Consider the following 15658-nt stretch of genomic DNA (forward strand, 5'->3'; position numbering starts at 1 on the left):
TGCTAGCTGTCCAAACAAGAAGTTCAGACACAGAACAATAAAGGAGAGCACCCGGGTAGAAGCATTCAAGGCAGGAGCTCATTCACTACCCTGCCAATTGCTCCAAGTGGCAGCATTCAAAAGCCAGGGAGACATCAGCCACATGTTTAACCCAGCCTGTGCTGGTGCTATAGCCAATGGCCTGCAGAAACATCCTTCTCTACCTGAGGTGAAGTCCTTCCTAGCCCTCCTTCTTCCCTGGCAGTTTCTGACACAACAGCAGAACACAAAGAGGAAATATATCCTCATCAGAGCAAAGAGAAACAGACACAGAGCCAAGACATGAAAAGCCTGAACATGGCAACACTGAAAGCCTACAAATGTTCCAACACTGCCCTGGCATCACCAACTTGTAAGAAGAGGGAGTAGCACCAGAAAAAAAGAGTCTATTTATTAGTCTTGAGCACAAACTAGCCTAGACTGGCAGAAGCATTTCTGGGCCAATACAACTGTGTCCACACAGGACTCTTGCCAGCACTGCAAGGTAGCTGTGGAGAGGGGCAGGAATACCAGCACAGCTGTGCCAGTGAACATTCCTGGGGCAGCCTGGCTGCAGAAGGAACTACCTGCACTGCCTGACAGCAAGCAGGAACTGTGAACCTCCTCTGCCTCATCCTTCATGCTTCTGGGGATCAAACACACATAGCTCCCATCACAAGCCTACAAACCCTGTCTCTGAGTGCCACATAAGTATTAAAGGAGTGCAAGCAGATCATGCACACACACCTCCAGGAAGGTCACTCTGCAATGGAGTAACAGGATACAATACCTGACAATAAGGAAATCCTATGTCCTGAGCCTACAGTCCAGTTATCTTCACCTTCTTGTCCCCCTCTGACAGTTATCTACACCTTCATGTCCACTTCTGACTGACTTATCCTGACCTTTATACATTTTACTCAATGCCAGCTACACTTACCCTGGGAAATTGCCTCCTGCTTCTACTCAGAACCCATAGAAGCAGGAAGAAAGCAGGCACAGGACAGTCTCCCAGTCAGAAAGAACAAGAAGTTATTCCACATTTCAGGTATTCAGGAAAGACTTGGTGCAGCCTGATTTATTTTACCTTTTTTTTATTTCTTTAGGGCCAGTTTGTTGTAGTCGTGGCACAAAGAGGCAGGAAAAAACCCCAACAGGCCCAGCAAGGGCTGCTCCAAAATAAACATTCATTACAAGAAGGGGAGAGTGCAAGTTCTGCTGATCATACGCCCTCTGAGCCTAGAGAAAGGCAGCTGGCTCGTGGCATCAAAGTCCAAACCAATCAGGGACTCCACCTCGTCTGGGGTCACCTTTCTCCCTCTGCTTCTCTCTCGCCAGGTATTTGTCCTTGTAGTCCTCAAAGGAGCGAGTTTCTTCATCTTGTTCTTTCTCTGGAAATAGGTTGGGGAACTGAAAGGTTTGTCCTTGGCCCTACAGAGAAAACAAATGGTCAGAGAGACATTCCAGCCTTTCTATAGTAGCTGTGGTGCATAGACTCAGGAGGAAAGACCACCCTGAAGTTTCCAGCTAGTGCAAAACGGTACCTCTCAGCCTCCCAGGATCTCTTTCCACCCCTCTCCCCAAGACACACAGATATCCCTCCCCTCCAAAAGGCTAACTTTCAGGTTCCCCTTTTTGTGTGTTAAATTAAGACCCTGACATCTTTTTATTTTGTTAATGGATGAGGGATGGACATTTCTTTAAAGACTCTGAAGCAGCTCAGAGATGCTGGATGAGTCACACAGCAAAAGAAGTGATTTTATTAAAGTAACACCACTGGGGAAATACATGGAGCAGGCATTCATGATGTTAACGCTGGGGCCATGAGCAGTGGTTAAAGTTGTTTAGATCTCAGTGAAGGATAAGAGGCAATAGTGCTAGCAGCTGTTCCTGGAGGGTGTAATGTGGGAATACAGAACAACAGCTATCAGAGGCCTCTTATCAGCAGGAATAAAGACTATAGCATAAAACAATTACAGTGGGAACAATGTGTCTAATACATCACTAATGAGATTAAAGTGATTACATCTGCATCAGTCACTCTTAACAGACAACTCATTGCAGAGCAACATCAGCAGCACAGCTACGTCTCCCACTTGGAAAATAAACATTTGCTTGGTCTCTGGTTTTTATCTAGCAGCAGGAAACCATTATTCTGGGGAAACCTTCTATCCCTTCTATCTAAACCTTCTATCCATTCACCTCACCTACTTGCTTTGTAGTGGTTTGCACTGAGCACAACTTCATTATACTCAACAACATCCACTCTTCCATTCTGTGTGGGACTCTGAATAATAAAACTCACCACTGATAGCTCCTAACTCTGAAAGTACTCTCCAAAATACTTACAAACGTTACCATATGTTAACTTCTTTGGCAGAATATTGCATGCAGACATCACAACAAAAGCATCCTCCCACAGTAAAAACAATCTCCTACGGCATCCTCCCAGAGAAACTGGCTGCTCGTGGCTTGCTTGGGTGGACACTTTGCTGAGTAAAAACTAGCTGGATGGCTGGGCCTGAAGAGCAGTGGGGAATGGAGTTAAATCTAGTCGGCAGCCAGTCACAAGTGGTGTTTGGAGAGTCTCACTACAAGGACACTGAGGTGCTGGAGAAGGGCAACAAAGCTGGTGAAGGGTCTGGAGAACAGGTCTGGTGAGGAGCAGCTGAGGGAACTGAGGTTGTTCAGCCTGGCAAAAAAGAGGCTGAGGGGAGACCTTCTGGCTCTCTACAACTCCCTGAGAAGAGGCTGGAGTGAGCTGGGTGTTGGTCTCTTCTCCCAAGTATAAATAATGGGACAGAAGCAAACAGCCTCAAATTGTGTCAGGGGAGGTTTAGACTGGACATGAGGAACAAATTCTGTCCCCAAAATATTGTCAAGGCCTGGAACAGGCTGTCCAGTGCAGTAGTGGAGTCCTCATTCCTGGAGGGGTTTCACAGTGGTGTAGACGTGGTGCTGACAGACATAATTTAGTGGTGGGCTTGGTAGTATTGGGTTAATGGTTGGACTCAATGATCTTAAAGGTCATTTCCAGCCTAAACAATTCTATGATTCTATGGTTTAATTGCTTCAGATGAAAACAATGAGTTGGTTTTCTTCAGATCAGCCATTCCTTACATTTGTCCCACAAATATAATCGAACAAGAGGCCCAGTTATGAAACGCTTCCACAAAAGAGATCCCAAGAGCCTTTCACCACACAGCTAACCATACAACATTTGGGGGATCAGAAATGGGACAGAATTAAACCCTAAAAAGCCATCACCTCGCCCCTGACCCAGCTGAATGTGTGCAATGTTTCATTTAGCCATATACACTCCACCTGGTAATTTACAGGTGTGAAGGAATTCCAACCTCAAGGATATACTCTGGAAAGAAAAAACAGGAGACTTATCCCAGTTGAGCTTATCCAGACTAGAATCTAGGAAATATCAACTCATACCCTGCACTGCTCTGGTTGTTTTTGTAGCACATACTTCTTGGGGGTTTCCTAAAAGCCTGACCATACTACAAAAACAACAAGAGAGCTGCTGTGTACATTGCTTTTGCCTTGATTCTAGCCTGGATAAGATCAACTGGAACAAATCAAGGTTTTCCTTTCCAGTGTGTGCACTCTGGGGCTTCCACTCTTTTGTGCCTTTCAATTACCAACAGACATGCTTATAGCAGCTGTCCTGTGACAATCAGAGCACAGTTCCATTCCAAGGCACAAAAAGTGGCTCTGTTGATGTCCTTGAGCAATACCAAAGCTGTAGCCTAGCTCTGGGCTCCCCAGGTTAAAAGAGACAAGGAACTATGGAAGAGAATCCATCAGAGGCTACAAAGATGCTGAGGGACCTGAAGCATCTCTGTGAAGAGGAAAGGCTGAGAGCCCTGGGGCTGTTGAGTCTGGAGAAGAGCAGCCCCAGACTGATCTGGGGATCTGAGCAATGCTCAGCAAGTTAAAGGGTGGGGGGCAAGAAGCTGGGGCCAGGCTCTTGCCAGTGCTGCCTTGTGACAGGACAAGGGGCAATGGGCACGAACTGGAAGTTCCACCTGAAGATGAGGAGAAAAGTCCTAGGTGTAAAGGTGCTGGAGGCCTGGAACAGACTGCCCAGAGAGGTTGTGGAGTCTCCTTCTCTGCAGAGATTCCAAACCCACCTGGCCATTGTGATCCTGGGCAAGCTGCTGCAGGTGCCCCTGCTTTAGCAGGGAGGTTGGACTGGATGATCTCCAGAGGTCCCTTACGAGCCTCACCATGCTGGGATTCTGTGAAACTCTTCCTGTAGTAGCATCAGCAGCAAGCACCCTCAAGGCCAAGCACTGCCTAAGATTTTAGCACATGGAAGCATTTGGCAAAGAATTTATTTACGTTACAAAAAAAAAAAAAAACACCGTTTCAACTGCACTGGGGACAGGGTCACTCAGCCCTGTGGTACCTACAGAACAGACAAAGATAACTCAAAGGACTCATCTGCCCTGGAGAGGAAGCCATTTTAGTGGAAGAAGTCAGAAAACAAGACAGGCTAACATGGTAGGCACACCACCTACACTGAAAACTTGAGAACTATTTCTGCTGGTAACAGTGTAGTAAAGGACTGTTCTTGTTATGCAGCACTTCCATTCTGGTCTGGTTCCAGCAGCAGTGCACTTCCCTTCTTGGAGAATGAAGGAAAGCTGTCCCTAAAGCACACTAACAACATCCCTGGTAATTCACCAAGCATTGCAAAACAGTTCTTATTATCAAAAGAGGGGAGAGAAAAACCCCCAAAAAAAGATATGCACAGAGGCTGCAGCGAAACCAGACAAACCTCTCAGCTGTTTATCAAAGTGCTCCCAGCTCCCATCTCGAGGCTGGTGAAAGTCAAATATTGAGCTGAAAATGTCAATCTGTATCTGGAGCCTTTTCATAAACCAAAATCAGCACAGACAAGTCGGCTCGTTCCAGCTCTTGTTTTGTGAAGAAATTCTGCTGTTGGCTGGCAGCCAGACACGATTGGAAAGAGCCAAGACATTACACCCTGAGAACTGAAGGTTGATAAATCTGAAGTAACAATACTATGCAGTAATACCACACTGTAAGACTCTGGAGTGATGAAAGCTGTATGAAAAATAGCTGTTGTGCATGCTCAGTAGCTGGTTTTCAGAAGGAGCCTGCATCTTGGGTATTTCAAAACTTCAAAAATACCAAAGGCATCAACTTACATAAAGGACTCTGAGGCTGTCCAGGCCTATTTATGTTCAGAGCATCTTCTACCCGATGCCAGAGGCTACTGAGGTTCAAGCTCAGATGCCACCTTCTCAGAAAAGAGGCTACCAAAGGAATGAAGGGATTGGCACTCCTTTAGGCAGCTGCTTTTCCTTCAACTCCTTTGTGGAAGTCTTCCCTTCTATACAGCACCCACAATCTGATTTCATCCTCAGAATGACATCCTAACAAACAAAGCAAACAACTCAATTTCTGCCAAGTTCATTAGGCTTTTGTCTTGTTTTCAAACTGTTAAGGACATAAAATGTTGGCCTATTCAACCAAAAAGCTAAACTTTGTCTTATTCACTTGCATTGTTTCACTGGTTTAGCTTTTGCAAGTCATTTAACAGCCACCCTTTCAATTACACAACTAGTAAAATTCACATAAGCTGAAATAAGCTCTAAAAAAGGTCAGTGCTTGCTCTTCCTTTAGAGCTTCTGCCAGCATCATTACCTTAGCATAAAGCACAGAGAAAGGGAGAGACAACATCTTCCTACCTGGCACAGCTGTGCTAGAAGAGAACCTTGTAAGAAAGACAGACCCTGGCAAAAAAAAAAAAAATAATTTTGCTGTCTACAGCTCCCTGAAAAGAGGCTGAAGCCAGGTAAGTGTTGGTGTCCCAAAGAAAAAAAACACAGAATCACAGGAAATGGCCTCAAGTTGCACCAGGAGAGGTTCAGGTTGGATGTAAGGAAGAATTTCTTCTCTGAAAGGGTTGTCAAACCCTAAAACAGGCGTCTCAGTGAAGCAGTGGAGTCCCCACCCCTGGAGAGATCTAAAAGCCATGCAGATGTGGTGCTGAGGGAGATGGTTTAGTGGTGACTTGGCAGTGCTGGGTTATTGGTTGAACTTGATAATTTTAAAGGTCCTTTCCAACCTTACTGGTTCTATGATTTAACACATCAATCATCACAAGGTCATGTATAAATCAGTTCTACATTTGAGCAGTGTTGAAGCAGGGATTAGAGTTGTGCAGGAGCAGAAGTTCAACAGCAACCACTTTTCAATCCCTCCAGGGATATAGAGACTCTACCACTGCCCTGGGCAGCCTGTTCCGGTCTTTGGCAACCCTTTTGGGGAACAAATTGCTGCTGATGTCCAACCTAAATCTCCCCTGACACAACCTGAGGCTGTTTTCTTTTGTTTCGTCACTTTCTGCTTGGGAGAAGAGACCAACCCCAACCTGGCTTCCTCTCAGTGGGTTGTAGAGAGCAAGCAGGTCTCCCCTCAGCCTCCTCTTCTCCAGCCTGAACAATCTCAGGTCCCTCAGCTGCTCCTCTCAAGACCTCACAAGTTCTAGACCTTTCATCAGCTTTACTGCACTGCTCTGGACCTGCTTCAGCACCTCAATGTCCGTCTTGTAGTGGGGGCCTAAAACTGAAGCCAGTATTCGAAGTGTGGCCTCACCACTGCAGTGCAAGGAGACAATCACCTCTCTAGTCCTTCAAAATAAAAAGTGACCTAAGCATCAAACATTTTCCCCTTAGATGTCAAGCCTCTGTCGTCAGAAATGGTGAAATCACACCTTGTTCTCAGTCTGTAGAAGGAGTTAGCAGAAGGAGTGGTACAAATTGCCTCCTTTCATTTTAATGAGAGGTTAAGTGACTGTAATTATGTCTACGAAGTCAAGTGTTACCCTTCCCACTGCTGAGCCTCACGGCAGAAAATCGCTGGAAGGATTATCCAGCACAAACTCACTTGTACTCCTCTGACCTTTCTGTCCCTTGAAAAGCTTAGGAATGGAAGGTCAGCCCAGATATGATTGTGTAGGAATGACGCAGCAAACACTGATCCTGTAAACAACTGTGAGGTCTCCTGATTATTTAGATAATCGAAGCACTTACTACTGTCCTTCAGAATTAGGAAAAAAAGTGATGTTTATAGTATCGTTAACTGAAAAAATGTTGGACTCCCAACAGCACGGGATTTGGTCCAGCAGTAGCAAAGGCAGCTCAGTTTAATAAGCCAGTGCATTTGGACACTTCTCCTCCTGTTGCAGTGGTAACATCTGATGGCAAAACAGCACAGAAAGCAGCTTCAGAAATCCACAAGGTGTCAAAAGAAAAACTGCTGTCGGATCTGATGTGCAAATGGGTTAAGGGCTACGGACACACTGGGCTTTGCAGAGAGAGCATCTGCAAAAATGTTCCCACCAGTGCCATCACTCAGGCAGCTAAAGAGGTGTTAGTCCTAATGCTGACAAGGTCAGACTCGTTTTTACTGCCATCTCCACTTGATTTCTCAAAACAGGTTTAATTAAAAATAGGTCTGGATTCCAGAGGCTTGCTTACAGTTGTGCTCCCACGGGTGCTAACACCTGTTGAGCTACACCAGTGAGAGCACTGCAGAAGGAGGAGGAGGAGGAGGAAGGGGGAGTGGGGGGATGTTGTTGTTGCTTTTTCATTTCCCTGCTGTTGATGCAACTGTGAAGTTTCCCATTGGCTTTCTTCTCATTTTAAATAACATTAGGATAATTATAACTATACCAGAGTAAGGAAAAGGGTTGCTTTATGGCATTCCTTTAATTTACTCTGCAAAGCTATATAGCCTTGGGGTTAATTCAAAACCAGAAAATGGTGCAAAAAAAGTAGCATTTGATACCCAGTCTCTAACTCAAACCTTTCTCACCACATTCCAAAAGGGGGGAAAAAAAGCAAGCAGGCTGTGGAATGGTAAGATATTGTTGATCCACAGCCTTCTATGATTTGAGGTATTTTTTTAGTGTGAAAATATTATGCTTGGACAGATCATGTATTTGTCCAGTTACAGCCTGAGAATAAAGTAAACAGCTCTGAATCTCCAAGAAATAGTATTTGGAAAAGAAAGGACAACAACTCTTACATGTGGAACAGCTGGGGCACTAATCTGACACCTAAGGCTATGTTGACTATGACTTCATACACCTTCCACCTTGGAGACACTCACAGTGAAGTTAATGGATCTGGGTGGTGTGCTGGGACACATAAGGTGATGTTTTATGAAGCAGGGAAGGCTAACTGGTCATGAGAATACACTCCACTCCATTCAGGTAAACCACACCACTGCCCTACCAAGCCAGGCTGGAAAGAGCAACACTTCCACCTAGTGGGGAACAGAAAGATGGAGCCAGGAGCTTCCAAAAACACATCCTCAGTTTTCCAGTCATAAGCAGTTTTAACTTGCAACTGGATTAATGAGAGACAACACAGCTGGTAAAAAATGGTGGGAAAGCCCAGCTTCTCTGACTCACGGCAGATGCAGACTAATTCTCCTGAAAATATGAATTTTACAGTGGTTACCAAAGAGTTTCCTAAATTAGGCAGCAATTAACAATGGCCTGCATGGGGCTTGTTACGGCCTGAATCACACCATGAATGAGAAGGAGGGCAAAGCCCTTCAGCTTCAGGAATCACTTTGGGTTTCTGGCCTCACCCACTGTTTAAAGCTGGTGTGAACACACAACTGGGAGCTCATTGTCTGAGACATCAGAGCTGGTGATGAAAAGCAAAGAACAAAAGGGAGAAGAGAAGGGGGTAGGGGAGAATGGACAGATAAACCTAAATGTTAAAAGAATTAACAGACTCTAACAATAATAGAAAAAATAGAGAGCAGAGAGCAGGAATGAGCTGAGAGGAAAATGCATAGCCCAAGTGTCACTTGAGTATCACTGAGTTTAGGAAATGGTCAGGATTCCCTCACTTGAGATGAGACACAGCACCAAAAGGTGGTCCCTGATCCTCCTCATGGGACAAAGAGAAAACTTGGCATTCTTTAAAGCCTCAGGATGACATTATTGGGGTGATGCAGAAAGGGGCATCTGTTGTCTCATGTACCAAGAACCACAGTACCCCAAGGCTCTGAGCACTGCCCAGCTGGAGGAATGATCAGTTACTGCTGTGTGACTGTCTCCAGGACCAAGCTGACCTGTGTAGTCCTTCACTCCACCACTCCCCTTAAGATAACAGCAGGTTCAGAGGTTTGATGTGACAGAAATGCCCAAAGGCACTGCCTAAAAGGAGTGGCTTGCTCCACAGACCAGCAGCTTTTTGCTTCCCACTCCTTACTCCCAAGTATCTACAGATTGCAGACCTCCTCCTCAACTCAGCAGACACAAGAATGCATTAAACACAGCAAAATAAAACTGGAGAACAGACCACAGCTCACTAAAGATCCACATCACCTTCCATCCTGGGAAAGGAGTTTCCAAGAGCCAAGAAATCACTAGCAAGAGGTTGTGGCAATGGAAAAGTGTCTGCAACTACCTACTAAGGAACAACACTTGGGGAACATAACCTTGTAAGAAACACCTCACCCCTGACATTGAGTCCCTCAGCTGGGTTCTTAAGGCATCATTTACACCAGACCTCAGACAAACACCTAGCACAGCCATTCCAGGAGGCAGGATCTGCCCATCAAAGCAGAGACTCTGCCTTGGAAAAGGAAAGTGGGGTTTACCCATCATAATGCAAAATCTTCACGGAGGTGAGGTTGTCTTTAACTTCAGGAGAGTAAACCAAAGTTAGCCCTCATAAAAATCCAGCCCTGTTACTTTCTACCAACTTTGCACTGTACACTGCTCTTTTCAAGGTAAGGGCTGTCTAGAAAAACACTCCTCACTTTTCTTTCCACTCCTCTTCCCAGAAGGAGCTTAGAGAAAACCTTCCAAGCCCGTTTAAACTTGGAGAAATTAAAACCCCATCAGACTTCCCTTTGTTTGTGCCTCTTCAGTTTGACCCCCAAGTCCATACGAAGCCTTACGTGGTCTTTAAGATCACAGAGTGTTCCCCCCACACTGAATCCTTGTCCCAGGATGGAGGAACACCAAGGTTATGTTGCCAACAGCAATTTTGAGCATATGGTTTTACAACCGTAAATAGCATTCCTTTCATGTCATTTTGGTATGTGAAGGGGTTTTCTGTCACTGGCAGCATTTCTTTTTGACACAGAGACAGGTAAGCCCAAGAGAAGGTTACAATATGCTCCTGTTATGAAAGAAATTCGTAAGAACATGAAGCTCCTTTTCCACTGGGCAACCAACACACATTTTGGAACCCAGTTTGGCCACAAAGCACGCCTGTTGGTCATGACTAAAAGCTCTCCAAGGAATATGCCTTAGTCTTCTCTGAAATCCAAAGAGCTTTAATAAGAAGCTCTCTACCCTTACAATGTATTCTTTCACTTACTGGACATTTCATTAATCAGCCACACAAGTAGTGAATATTCCAGCACACAGAGAACAGGCTTAGCATGAAACTCAACTGGCACAGCAGCACCATATGACATCATACCCTGACTTACAGGCCTCAGACAAACACGGGACTTGGAAACAGACCAGCTGTTTGAATCTGATTTTTAGACCAAGTCATTTAAATCACTCCATACTATTAAATGAAAATGTCATTAAAGGACTGGGTGAAATATTCAGTCAATTCTCTGAACTTCTAGCTTGGTGGGTCCCTTCCTCCTTCCCTACCAGCATCCACGTTCACTCACCAGCTGTACGTAGGCAACCTTGTAATCTGGCTTCTTCACTCTCTGATTCTTGTGGTTCCTCTTGTTGTTTGCACCTGCAGAAACAAAGAGAGCCCCATCTTTTACTGCCCAGGACTTCCAAGTTCCCTGAAGCAAGAGCAACCTGAGGGGGGACTTCACTAGCTCTGATTTTTTTAAGAACACCCTTTCTTTACTACTAGCACAGCACCACCATTACTAAAATGCACTCTCTTCGTTTGCAAGCAGGGACATGAGGCACCAGGCTGCTGACAGCCACACAAAAGTCTGCAAAGAAGCAAGGAGGTGAGTGTCCTGAGCAGGGGACCAGGAGTGATAAACTGTCCTCCCAACATCAACAGCAAGAAGGAAATGGCCACTAAACAGCTTCAAGCCTGTCCAGTTCTACCTCACAGCTAATGAGCTGAAGGATCTAGTTTACACACCAGCAGATTACACTCCACATCCCCAAAATCCCCTTGCCTTCCTGCAGCTATGTTGGCCACAGCTGAGTGGGAAGCTCAGTTTATTCCCTGCATGTCAGGCAGGCCTTAAAGCTCTCAAATTAGGCATTGTAAGCCCCTGTTCCCCTTTTATCCCTGACTATGTACACTACCATCACTGCCATTAGCAGTGGGGCACAAAATGATTTGCAGGACAAGCATGAATGTTTTGCAGTGCTGTTTGGAACTGCATGTGTTTGGCATTTGAGACTTTATATAAAGTCTGGTTTTCATATAAGCAAATTAAATATGATCTTTCTGTTCTCTTTTTGAAGCTTTTTCTTTCATTCTCCATTTTCCACTATTACAGCTCATTTTTCCTCTCTCTTTTGAAAACTGATCCCTACTCCTAACTGTTGCAAACCCATCAACCAATTCCTTTGCTAGTCACTGCATGGAAAGAGAAAAACTCAGCCATCAAAGGTGTCCTAGCCAACAAGTCACTCTTCTCTTGATTAATGCAAAGGTGACACTAAATTTCAATTACAGATGGGTCCCTCTGCTCCAAGTCAGAGTCCTGTACTACTTGAACTAAAGAACAGAACTAAAACATAAGGAAAAACTTCTTTGCTCTAAGGGTGCTGGAGCCTGGGAGCAGGCTGCCCAGAGAGGCTGTGGAGTCTCCTTTTCTGGAGAGCTTCCAAACTCACCTGGCCACTGTGATCCTGGGCAGCTTGCTGTGGGTGCCCCTGCTTTAGATGTCTGGACTAGATGTCCAGAGGTCCTTTCCAACCACCACCATCCTGGGATTCTGTGAAACTACGAATACTTTCTATCTTGGGTTGAAGTTTGAGGGTTTTTTTAATAGGGGTTCCACAGGGGGTAAACACCATCAGTGGGAGAAGTCTGTAGCAGAAATGTGGTAATGACAGGTGAAGAAAATCTGATGTTTAACTGACAGTCTGCTAGCCTAACAGAGTATTTTGCTTTCCTCTACAAACTTTGCCTTCTGTTAGACTGTAACACCTCCTCAGTGTGCACATCAGGTCACCCCAGCTCACTTCTGTGTTTTTAAAAGGCTCTGGCTTTAAGTTAATGATTCATTTTATTAGACTACATGAAGCAGTTCCTTCTGAAGTGCTGGTCTTTAAGGAGAAAGAGTAACAACTACAAAAGCACAAACTGGGTTAACTGTCAAGACAATAAGGCTTTTTAAAGTCAAGATCTGTCCTTTTAAAGCTAAACTTACATCATGACCTAATCAAAGCATTTCAGTATTAAGTGACGCATATTCATTTGAAGGGACAAATAAACAACTAAGCAGATATATGTCACCAACTAAGCATCTGGAATCAAAGTTTGTGGAAATCTAATGGACCTTTTGATAGGAAAAGTCTGTTCTGGTTGTGCAGGAATACTGCATTCATCTCTTTGGCCTGTTCAGCTCCACTTACCATACTGTATCCTGGTTCTCACGGCAGCTACTGGCACATTGTATATTTTTTCAAGGTAATTCTTGATATCTATTTTTGTCATTCTGGGCAATACAAAAACGTTTTGGGGAAAGAAAGAAAGAGTAGCATCAACATTTAAATAAAATAATACAGAACCTCAGTATTTAAAGACTGGTTGATACTCTGGAATAAATATGTCTTCTCCTTTTAACCAAGGTAACTCTACCATACAGACATACAAACTCAAGATAGATCTCACGCTGCTGCAGCAATTCATTTTCATATTCATTTCATGTTCATTTCATATTCATTTCATATCCATAAACTGTTAACATTGGCAAGTATTCTATCCTCTGCAACCTCGACAGTCAATCTCCCAGATATATTCTGTATTCAACCAGAGTGGGTTGGTTTTCTCACTGTCCAAGCTGAGAATCCTTTCTAATTGTATCAATTGCAGTTTCTGGATCTTTTCCAGACCCTCCACAGGCTTGTGGGCTTTAATCTCTTCAACCAGACTGGTCAGGCTGAAAGAGCGCTGACAAACATCTGGACATCACCTTGTTTTCTCTGGCTCACCTTCCTTCCTCCTCAGCCTATTCCTGGGAAGGCTGAGCCTCACTAACACTCCGCAAGAGGAAGCAAGCAAAGCTCCTACTTAAATTAAAGCCCTTGCAGCCCTCTCAAGCCTCTCCCTGCAAAAGAAGCTCCTTCCCCCAGACCAAAAGGCGCTGTCTTCACACTTCACCATCCCACCCCTCAGCTACAAACTGCAACAAGAGTCGGTAAGTGCGCAGGGAAGCGTGGCCCTAAGGGCGATCTATGTGCTCTAAACGCGGCGGGGGCCCCTCCCACGGCAGAAAAGGCCCAGACCCTGGGCTGCTCCCGCTTCGAGGGGGGGAGGGAAAGAGGGGGCTACAGGCCACGCCGTGCCCTTTCCCACGCACGCACTCACTCCATGGAGACGCGGAACTGGACGGTGTCCTCGGGCTGCGGCACGCCAGGCCGCACCGCCAACATGTAGAAGTTGGGCCGGAAGATCCGCAACTGCGGGCCGCCCAGCTGGTACAGCGGGTACCTGTGGGGAAGATGACACTGCTGGCTGACTGACTGACTGACTGTCCGACTGACCGGCACCCCAACAGCCCTGCCCAACCTGCCCTGCCCTGCCCTGCCCTGCCCGGCCCGGCCTGCCCCGCCGCGACCCTGCCCGCTCACACGACTCTCCCAGCGCGCGTCGCCATGGCCCCGGCCCGGCCCGGAAGCGGCGCCAGAGCGGCTGCCGGCTGTGGGGTGGCAGCAGCTATCGCCCTCTGCTGGAGCGGAGGAGCGCAGCGGGGAAAGGCGGAGAGGATCCGACCTGTTCGCCGCGACTGATCCTCTGCTTGCAAATATCACAGAATTGTCAGGGTTGGAATCGACCTCAAGGATCTTTTAGTTCCGACCCCCTTGCCATGGGCAGGGACACCTCACACTACAGCAGGTTGCTCAGAGCCACATCCAGCCTGCCCTTAAAAACCTCCAGGGATGAGGCTTCCACCACCTCTTCGGGTAACCTGTTCCAGTGTCTCATCACTCTTATGGTGAAGAACTTCTTCTTAACATACAATCTAAATCTCCCTCCGACCAGTCCCTGAGCCCACTCCGGGTGGGGAAACACAAGCCTAGGGGAAAGGAGGTTCCCCCAGAGGAGAGGAAAGGCTGGAGGGATGGGGGCACAGCTGCAAAGCGGTGCCCCTGTGGGGCTTGCAGCGCTGGCTGCTCTTGACTGGTCTTTTCCTTGTGGTCACAGCAGGGAAGGGACTCTTCCCCCCTATTCCATGCTGGTGAGATCCCAATGGGAATGCCACGACCGACTCCAGAGCCCCAAGCACAGGGGAGACATGGACCTGTTGGAGCAGAGCCAGAGGACGCCACAGCAATGATGGGAGGCTAGGCTGAGAGAGTTGGGCTTGGGAGACCTTCAGGTGGCCTTTCCATGTATAAAAGAGGCTTAGAAGAAAGACAAGAGAGGCTTTTTACAGGACTTGTGATGACACAATAAGGCGTAGTGGTTTTTAGAATGAAAGAGTTTGGAGTGGACATAGGATCAGATGCTCACAGGATGTGAGGGGTTGGAAGGGACCTCTGGAGATCATTGAGTCCAACCCCCCTGCCAGAGCAGGACCACAGAATCCAGCACAGGTAGCACAGGAATGCATACAGAAGAGATTTTACAATGAGGGTGGTGGGACACTGAATCAGGTGGCGGGCCACAGAAGAGCTGTGGGTGCACTATCACACTGGAAGTGTTCAAGGCCAGCAACTTGCTCTAGTTAAAGTGTGCCCTGCCCACACCCTGGTGTTCAAGCCATGTGTTGTCCTGGTGTTTAGGGACATGGTGTAGTGTCAACCCTCCTGTGCTGGGTTGAAGATTGGACTGGATGATCTTGGAGGTCTCTTCCAGACAGATCCCTGTTCTGTGATTCTGTTTGGACTAGATGACCTTTGAAGGTCTTTTACAACCTAAAAGGCTTCTCATGGTCTATGCCACCACAGCACACGTTAACAGAGAACAGAGTGTGAATGCAGACACTATAAACAGCCAGGAGTTTGGAAACACAGGGGAGAACCATCATCCATGGTGGACTTCCCTCCAACAAGGCACTCCAAGGATTGGCAAAGACAAGAGACCATACAGCATAGTTGATCCCAAATGTCACAGTGACAGCCTTTTTTGACATCTGCACTGGTGTGCTTGATGTTTTGCCAGTTCCACTGAAGTAACCAAGTACTTCACACTTCCTTGTTGGGGTTTAATGCTAGATGTAGGTTAACTGCCTCAATAAACATTTTAATGCGATATTTGAATGGAGCATCCTCTGCCTTGCACTGTGGTTTGTCTGCATTTAGGCAATGCCACCTGCTGACAGCTACCACTAGCTCTGGATTTGTCCTTTTGTTCCCAGTTCTTTGATTCCCTCCCTCACTCAAACTTTTAAGTCAATTTCAACTTCATTTGGCATCTGGATTAGGAAGTGCCCCAAAACAGCTGCCTTTTGT

The 15658-nt window shown here is 46.2% G+C and overlaps 1 protein-coding gene across 1 annotated transcript; it reads right to left on the reverse strand.

The window, feature by feature from the left end:
• Positions 1 to 1095: 1095 nt before the first annotated feature.
• Positions 1096 to 13866, reverse strand: MRPL23 (mitochondrial ribosomal protein L23). The gene is made up of 5 exons (XM_054390557.1): positions 13835 to 13866; positions 13572 to 13694; positions 12617 to 12699; positions 10723 to 10796; positions 1096 to 1449 (listed from the first exon to the last, which is right to left on the reverse strand). The coding sequence occupies exons 1-5, from the start codon at positions 13858 to 13860 to the stop codon at positions 1285 to 1287; spliced, it is 471 nt and encodes a 156-aa protein (XP_054246532.1). The 5' UTR covers positions 13861 to 13866; the 3' UTR covers positions 1096 to 1284.
• Between the last annotated feature and the right edge of the window lie 1792 nt (positions 13867 to 15658).

Source organism: Indicator indicator, chromosome 21 (genome assembly GCF_027791375.1).
Source record: "Indicator indicator isolate 239-I01 chromosome 21, UM_Iind_1.1, whole genome shotgun sequence".
In the NCBI taxonomy this organism is placed as follows: domain Eukaryota; kingdom Metazoa; phylum Chordata; class Aves; order Piciformes; family Indicatoridae; genus Indicator; species Indicator indicator.